The sequence below is a fragment of the Fistularia commersonii genome, chromosome 1, assembly GCF_037954325.1.
Source record: "Fistularia commersonii isolate RoL2024-O1a breed Wild chromosome 1, RoL_Fcom_v1.0, whole genome shotgun sequence".
NCBI classification, from domain to species: domain Eukaryota; kingdom Metazoa; phylum Chordata; class Actinopteri; order Syngnathiformes; family Fistulariidae; genus Fistularia; species Fistularia commersonii.
In genome coordinates, this window is record NC_141284.1 from 1,838,740 (window position 1) to 1,846,461 (window position 7,722).

The following is a 7,722-nucleotide window of genomic DNA, read 5'->3' on the forward strand; positions in this document are numbered from 1 at the left end:
CACAGAAAGAATTAAGTTCCCTCACCTTTCACACTGAATCGTAAAGCAGTGCAGTCATTGTGGTGCAGACACTCCTTTCCGCAGTAGCGTCCCCAAAATATCTAATAGTATTAGCAAACAAAATATCCCGTCTTCCAGTCACATTTCTCACACTCACCTGTCATTTCCAGCCCTGGAACAGAATCCGGGTGAAATAGTTTTAATTTGTGAGCGCCTGCTGGGCGGCCATGACGGCAACAACTGTTTGATATTAACTTATTGGTGTCCAAAAGGGGGCGGGACTTGGAGGGCGTCCGATTTGATTGGATATCAGGTAGTTTCGTGACCAATGACGAATGGCTAATATTGACCCAGGGATGGGCGATACCATTATCTTCCTTTTTCCGCTTCCTTTTTAATCTGTACCGAAAGCCGATTTACGTGATTTTCCCAAAAAAACAAAACAAAGACACGGGACAGTTGGGCTTAAATGGCATTTTTTTTTTTTATTCTATTGCGTCACAGGACCCACTGTGACGTCATCACAGAAACAGAACAAGACTGCTGACCTTTTCACCTTTAAAAAAAAAAAAAAAAAAAATCAGTATATAAATCTCCAACTGAGGCAAACTGAACTTCAGTGAACTTTGACCCTTAAAAACAAATCCAACCCAGAGAGGCCACCGGGTTCCAACACTCACTGGAAGGGCAGAGAAACCCTTCCCACGATTCACAAGTTCAATAATTAAAACTACGTTCGTTTTTTTTTTCTTTTTTTTTAAGGATGACAGTTCGTCCTCGCATTTTGACGGATTTACTCGGCTGCTCGTCGGTGATCCTTTCCTGGCGCCTCCGAACCCGACGCTCTGGACCGCGCCGAAGACCGACTGTTCGGGTGCTAAAATAAAACAAAAACAAAAAAAAAAAAAAAAAAAAAAACATACCGGCATCACTTTGTTCTTCGGAAAGGCGTGCATTTTTTTTAATTAAGTAAATTAACCCCATTATTAGGTGCTGAGGAAAACCTCAACCTCCGTCCCGCCCACCCATGACTAGACAATGTGATTGGCCTTATTTGTATTTTCCACCAAAAAAAAAAAAAAAAAAAAAAAAAGAAGAGTTTAAAAGGTCCCGAGGAGGCCGACCCGACCGGGGAAACACCATCTGGAAAATTTTGACGGAGCAAAGACATTGAATGAATATTGTTTGTTTTTTTTTTGTTTTGATTGTTTTCTGGACCTGATTTTAATGGCGTCAAAATGAGTGTCTGATTCAGACCGCTGTCCAGAAGATGAAGAAGGAGAAGTCTGAGCTACACCACCATCACCACCACCCGCCCGCCCGCCCGCCCGCCGGCGCCCGACAACCCGGCTCTACTTGTGTCCTTTGCTGGTCTTGAATGACACCTGCAGGACTTTGTCGCCCAGCCGGTACCCGTTGAGACTGTGGATCGCCATGGCCGCCTCCTCGTAGTTCGTCATGGTGACGAAGCCGAAGCCTTTGCATTTGTTGGTGTTGAAATCCCGGATGACCTTCACGTTGACCACGGCGCCGAACGGCCCGAACATCTGCCAGAGGACGGCCTCGTCGGCGTCCTGCCCCAGGTTGTAGATGAAGATGCACCAGCCGGACGACGAGCTCCCCGAGACGCCGCCGCCTCCGCCCATGTGGTCGACGCTCATGGGGGAAAACCTGGATGGGGGAAAAACCCCCAAACATCTTCGTCACTTTGGTCACATACGGACTCATTTGGATCAGATAAATCGAAGCGCAAATACCTAGAAGTAACACTAATCCAATATTTTCATGTGACTCGTGCAATTTCAACACCACTATGCCTCAGTTCTTCTGTCGTCGCCATTTTCTGTGCATTTTGTTAAGATTTTTGCCACGTTGAGTCTCATAGTTGCTGCAACCAAACCGACTGTACTGGTTTCTTATTTACCTCAACAGAGAAACGGGAGCCGTTTGCCTTGGAAAACCCTACACTCCATGCCCACTTTTCTCTTTTTTGACAAAGACATCTTGCTGATGAGGGCGGCGGGTCCGACGGAAAAGCGGCTACATTTCTAACGATAAGTAAAAATGCTACGTGTGGACCAGGAAGCCCCACTGCTGCCATCTGCTGTAGGTTCTGAGTAACATACGGTTGAGCCATGTTGCTAACACCGACTGGCACAGTCCACCTCTAGCTGACAATATAGGAATCTAAGAACTGCATATTTTTTCATATTGCGGATTTAATCCACGGGCCGGGTCGGGCTCCCTTGCGAACCAGGACGGGCCCGCGGGCCGTACGTTTGACGCACCCGCTCTAAATCGTGGGGCGATCGCTTCGGCGTGGCAAATACCTGAACCTCTGGGCCTGGTGGTGGAGGGGCCCCCCGTAGCGCCGCGACTGGCCGTGGTACATCTGCGACAAGACCTGCGAGTTCCTGTTCTGGTTGGGGTTGGCGGCGAACTTGACGGTGATGGGCTCGGAGGTGCCGGGCGGCGTGTGCCCGTTGAGGTGTTTGATGGCGTCCTCCGCCTCGGCCCGCTTGTCGAACCGGATGAACGCCACGCCCCGGGAAAGACCTGCGTAGCCAGGAGCGTCAACACAGGGTTTATTTGTCTGCTTTTGTTTTTTAAGGGGTCGGCGGCGCTTCTTCCTGCCGGGCGGGTCAACCTCACCAGATGCCTGGTCCACCAGCACCCTGGAGTTGATGATGTTTCCGAAGCGCGAGAACATGTTCTCCAAGTCCTGCTGGCTCAGCGTCCGCGGCAGCCCGCTGATGTACAGGTTAGCGTCCTTGATGGAGTCCGAGCTCGGACGGGCGAAGGAGACCTGCGAGGGAGGGGACGACATCTCAGTGCGTCGCCGACGACGACGGCCGTCACAAGTCAGGCACAGACAATGAGCAGTCAACAGTCTTTAGAAAAAAAGACATCCAGGAAATTTGATTTTTTTTTTTTTTTTTTTTTTTAAAGAAAAAAAAAAAAAAAAAAAAAACTACGAAAATAAAAGACATTCTTTGGATTTGTCAAGAAACAAACAAAAAAGGAAAAAAACAAAAGTGGCCAAAACAGGGCAGTTTTCAAAAAATAAAAGCATCTAAAAAATAAATAAATCAATAAATAAACGAAGGCATCACTTTATAAAAAATAAATAAATAAATACTAAAAAGCATCCATTGGTTAAAATAAGAGCATCAATTGTTCAAAATAAAAACATCTGTTGTACCAAAAAAAAAAAAAAAAAATTAAAAAAAATAAAGGACATCGCCGTGTCAAAATAAAAGCACGGACTGGGTCACACTGAGCTGCGGGGGGGAAGGGGGGGGAGGGGGGTCAGACTCAGCGGCAACAGGCGCCAAAAGAAAACAAACAAAAGTACCTTGGTCGGCTAGGGCGCGGGGAGAGCGCCCCCTGCTGCCCGGGACAACAAACATCTGACAGGTGAGACAGAAAATCACAGAGCACCTGTGGCACTTTACCTTGATAGTTTTAGACTGTAGCCTCAGGCCATTGAGGGTACTGATAGCCCTCTCTGCATCACTAGGGTTAACAAAGTTAACAAAGCCGTAACCTAAACTGTGGCCTAGAGAAACACAAAGGAACAACAAAATAAAAGAACAAAACTGTCCGTTACAGCCCACACATTCTGGAGGTCAGAGGTCAAAATCTGTACAGTCATTGGAGAGAGGCAGCCGGTGAGTCCTCGCCGCCGGGCGCGTCGGCGCGACCGTCGGCTAACGTGAAGCCGACGGTTCCTGCGGAGCGAGCAAGTCTCCGACCCGCGGTTGTTTTTGCAGATCCTTCCTTCGACCCCCCACCCCCCACATTTCGAGGTCGCCGGGGTTGACCTCGCTTCCCGGATCCGCTTCCCTCGCGTTCAGATCCGACGTTTGATTTTACGACGACCCGGCGGCGAGGAAACACCCGGCTGCACAAAAATCAATCAGCACAAAAAAAAACCTCCAGTCGCGTTTCTCAAAATCAAACACATTTCAAGGCCTGAAATCAAAAAACACAAACAGGTGAAAAAAAAAGGCATGGAGACATTGACATAGTGACACGGGCCGGCCCTTCCGGAGCGCGGCGTTTGGAAATAAGAACATCAGGAATAAAAGCGGCGCCGATGCTTTCGTGTCCAGCCAGAGCGCCGCGGGGGGGGGGGGGGGATACTCGGACACCGTCTCAACACTTCCTGTCTCGCATCTCGAAGCAGAACGAGCTGCGGACCTGGAAGGCCGGGGGGGGGCAGAAACACCCCATCCTAGCCGACGTTTCTACCACTCTTCGGAATCAAACCGATAAAATGTTATTATCGTCTAAACCGACTCTGGGACATCGAGTTCTTCGTTCGCCCCGGCCAGCGACCGCGACAACATCGGGATTAGCTACATATCGCTCGGCCTGATTCGCAGTTATCGTCAGACACCTGCTGAGGTCAGTGAAATAAATAAAGCAAATAAACAAGTCAAAAACCAGACAAGTTATAAAAGCAGGAAACAAAAATCACAGGCGCCCTTCAAGACATGGGTTCAGGAAACATTCAAAGAAAACCCCTGGTCTCCAGGAAAACAAGGCAGTCTGAACACTTCGAAAACAAGACATTTAAAATCAAACTCTAGTTTTGAAGCCTAAAACCGAAATCCTGGTCGCATTCAAACGCCGTGGAATTTAGAAAGACTCTTTTTTTTTTTTTCCCCCGACGCCATAAACCGAGCGAAATGTGATTTTGATTTTTCCGATCGTTTGGCCCAGGAGGCGACGCGGAGGTCGAATCCGCCCATAATTAAGTCAAACTTCAGCGCGAGAACTGGATAGTTTTCACACTTTCTGCGCCCGCCCGGCTATCATATGTCTTTCTACTCTCCTTTAAAATTCAAATTGCTCCCGATCTGTCGGTGTCGGGGTCCCGACTGGAAAAACAAAGGCTCCGGACTCGGAGGGAAGGCCGCGCGTCCAAACGTTTTACATTTTAAAAAAGAAAAGTAAACAGATCCTGCTGACGTGACAAGACAAGCCGCTCGACGACGTCTTTGGTTTTCAGAGGTGCCTTGCTGCCGCCCGGTGGACTCGAGCCGCTACGACACGGCGGCTCACGCGTGACACCTGCTGGTGGCGCTCTGGACTCCGGCTTGGCTTCCTGTCAAGACTCCCGCCGGCGGGCGGGAGCACAAACGCCCCGCGTTAACACCTCCATAAACTCTTCTTCGATCGCGGAATCGACGCGGGACCTGCGGGGGGGGGGGACGGGCCCGGAGACCCGGGGGTCCTTCCAGGGTCTTCCGCGATGTAACGAGAAAAAAAAAAAATTTTGTTCCAGATTAAAAGAAAGTTTGAACACAACAAACATGACGTGGGATTCGAACTACAAACATGAATCAAACATTCTGAAATACTCAATCGGTAGCTCGGTTTCCTAGACATTTTCAGGAACGCCAATGCTAACGGTAACTTTTCCAGGGTCTTTCAAAGAAACAAGGCCATTTTCCTAAAAGAGCGTATTAAAACAACAAAAAAAAAGCACAAATAACACAACAAACATAAGGAGAAAGAAACAAATAGTACAAAAATAAATAAATAAGAGGAAAATAAAACCATTAAAATTGACAATCGTGATCTCTCTAATCTACAGATTTCTTGTGTTTAAATGACCGACACTGATCGGGTCGACGGCCCAGAAGGAGAGAGCAAGAAATAAACGGCTACAATCAAAAGAGAACAGTGGCTTTTTATCCCGAAGATCCTTCTCAGTTTGGGTTTTTTTTACAGCTACCAGTCCTCGTGGCGCTCGCACCAGGGGCTCGACAGAAGCAAGGCTGTCCTGCACCGCAGCGACCCTGACCCGTTACCTGCCACTTTGTCCCGGATCAGCTTGGCCGACTCCACGTCCCCGACGCTGCTGAAGAGGCTGCGCAGCTCGTCCTGGCTCATGCTCTGCGGCAGGTAGTTGACGATCAGGTTGGTGCGGCTGTCCTCGTCCTCCATCATCTGCTCGAAGCCGTTGTCGTACAGCTCCTGGACACACACACGGAACACCATCATGCACACGTGCGCGGGCCGTTTCGCCGTCGAGAGTCGCGGCCGATCGAACAGCAGCGGTCACCTTTCCGACACCTCCCTTGGAAACATGCTGCCCATCATCACTGTGAGACGATTGCACCTCACACACCTGAAACACACACAACATTCCTGTTCATCCTTTGCCGATGGGGCTGTTTCCAAAGGTCACGGACGATCTTACCTTCAAGTAGCGGATGTGTCCTCGTCGTAGCGCCATGGAGACGGTTTCCTGTATCTGGAGGAGACAAGTGGCACAAGTTACTGAGACGTCACGACTAATAGGTTAGTGATCACGTTCGTAACTGAGGCTCGATCGTCTAAACCGAACAAGTTACTGAGCTGTTTGTTGCACGTTTGCGACGTTGCGCGGGGGATATTAACGGTCACCTCAGAGTCAAAAGTTTCCGAGGAAAATTTCCCGTCAGGTTTTGACAAAGAAAGCAAAATTCCACAGATATGCAATTCAAAGACTTATCTACACTTGAGCACTTAAGTTGTGATGACTGTCATTAATTTATTGTGCATTTCATCACAATTTTATGCATTCGGATGTCTTCTTTTAAGCGTGAATGAGATTCACGAAAGTGAAAACGCTCACAAAACACCATCGATTAGTTTTAATACAATATTGGAAAAAATTCAAATAACTTCCAATTTGATCAGAAACCAGTGAAGGATGAGGGTTCTTTTGGAATATTGCCTTGTTTGAATGGTGCGTTAATGGGCCAGGTCCAAGATGAAGAGATGATTGAGTATCTTCTCAAGATGTACACAAATACGTTCCACTCATTTTATAAACACACACACACACACACACACACACACACACACACACACACACACGAATCAACAGTGACCCGAAAAGGCCCTGAACACGCGTCCGCACCCAAACACAGGAGCCCCGCTAAAATGCGAGCTAACCGGGCTGTCTCCCCGCAGCCCGACGTTACGATTCCAGCTGTCTGTGCTTATATGGGGTCCAGTAGAAATAACACTATCAGTGTTTAAATCAAACCCGAGCTGAATATTGAGGCAAATCGGAGGAAATCGGTCGTTAACGAATTGAAAACCGAGTAACGTGCGGGCTGCGGTGACGACAGTTAGCAAAGAGCCTGTTAGCTTGCGGCTCGAACAAAGACGCTAATGGCGGGAGCTAACGCTGCTAGCGAGGCTAAAAATACTGGCTATAATTTCTCACCTCTTCGGTGGTGAACGGCTCGGTGAGCGGGGGGAAGTTCTCGAAAGACGATCCGCCGCTGTCGGTCGATCCGATATAAGGCTAACTGGTAGCAACCGTCGGATTCGCACAAAGGGGTTCACAAAGAGCAATGTCGCGGCGACGCGCCGTTTCTTTTTCTGCGCGGTTTACGTACGACAAGACAGCGCGGAGGTAAAGTGGCGCCCCCTAGCGGCTCGGAGACGAAGTGCACCCGTTTCCAGCGACGGGGATTTAAAAAATTGAAACATTCTGACAAAGCACTTACTCAAAATAAAATTAAGTATTTTAAATTCGCTTCATTCATGTTAAGTTGACAATAAAGGGACTATAGTGTTACTTCTATGTTATAAATTGTGAATTGACGCAGAAATATATTAGTCACGCATCGGACCTTATCATTCAATTTCACGAAAGTATTGTGAAAATGAACAAAATGTATAAAAATAAGATTAAGAAAATATTCTTATCTA

The 7,722-nt window shown here is 48.1% G+C and overlaps 1 protein-coding gene across 2 annotated transcripts; it reads right to left on the reverse strand.

Moving 5' to 3' along the window:
• Window positions 1-465: 465 nt before the first annotated feature.
• LOC147237034 (ELAV-like protein 1) lies at window positions 466-7,382 on the reverse strand. Of its 2 annotated transcripts, XM_086139946.1 has the most exons (8): window positions 7,232-7,382; window positions 6,215-6,268; window positions 6,077-6,142; window positions 5,823-5,988; window positions 3,456-3,559; window positions 2,653-2,806; window positions 2,331-2,556; window positions 466-1,671 (listed from the first exon to the last, which is right to left on the reverse strand). In XM_086139946.1, exons 2-8 carry the CDS (start codon window positions 6,248-6,250, stop codon window positions 1,353-1,355), a joined length of 1,071 nt encoding a protein of 356 aa, XP_085996072.1. In that variant the 5' UTR covers window positions 6,251-6,268; window positions 7,232-7,382; the 3' UTR covers window positions 466-1,352. The 2 variants fall into 2 exon arrangements, with proteins under 2 accessions (XP_085996072.1, XP_085995989.1); XM_086139863.1 differs by having other exon boundaries at window positions 2,331-2,806.
• Window positions 7,383-7,722: the final 340 nt, after the last annotated feature.

Bases quoted from the DNA above. Each gene is read 5' to 3' on its own strand.
- LOC147237034 (XM_086139863.1), bottom strand. From the start codon at position 6,250: ATGGCGCTACGACGAGGACACATCCGCTACTTGAAG. The intron at 6,143-6,214 runs GTAAGATCGTCC...TGTGTGTTTCAG, and splicing joins GACACATCCGCTACTTGAAG to GTGTGTGAGGTGCAATCGTC. The intron at 5,989-6,076 runs GTGACCGCTGCT...GTGTGTGTCCAG, and splicing joins CCAAGGGAGGTGTCGGAAAG to GAGCTGTACGACAACGGCTT.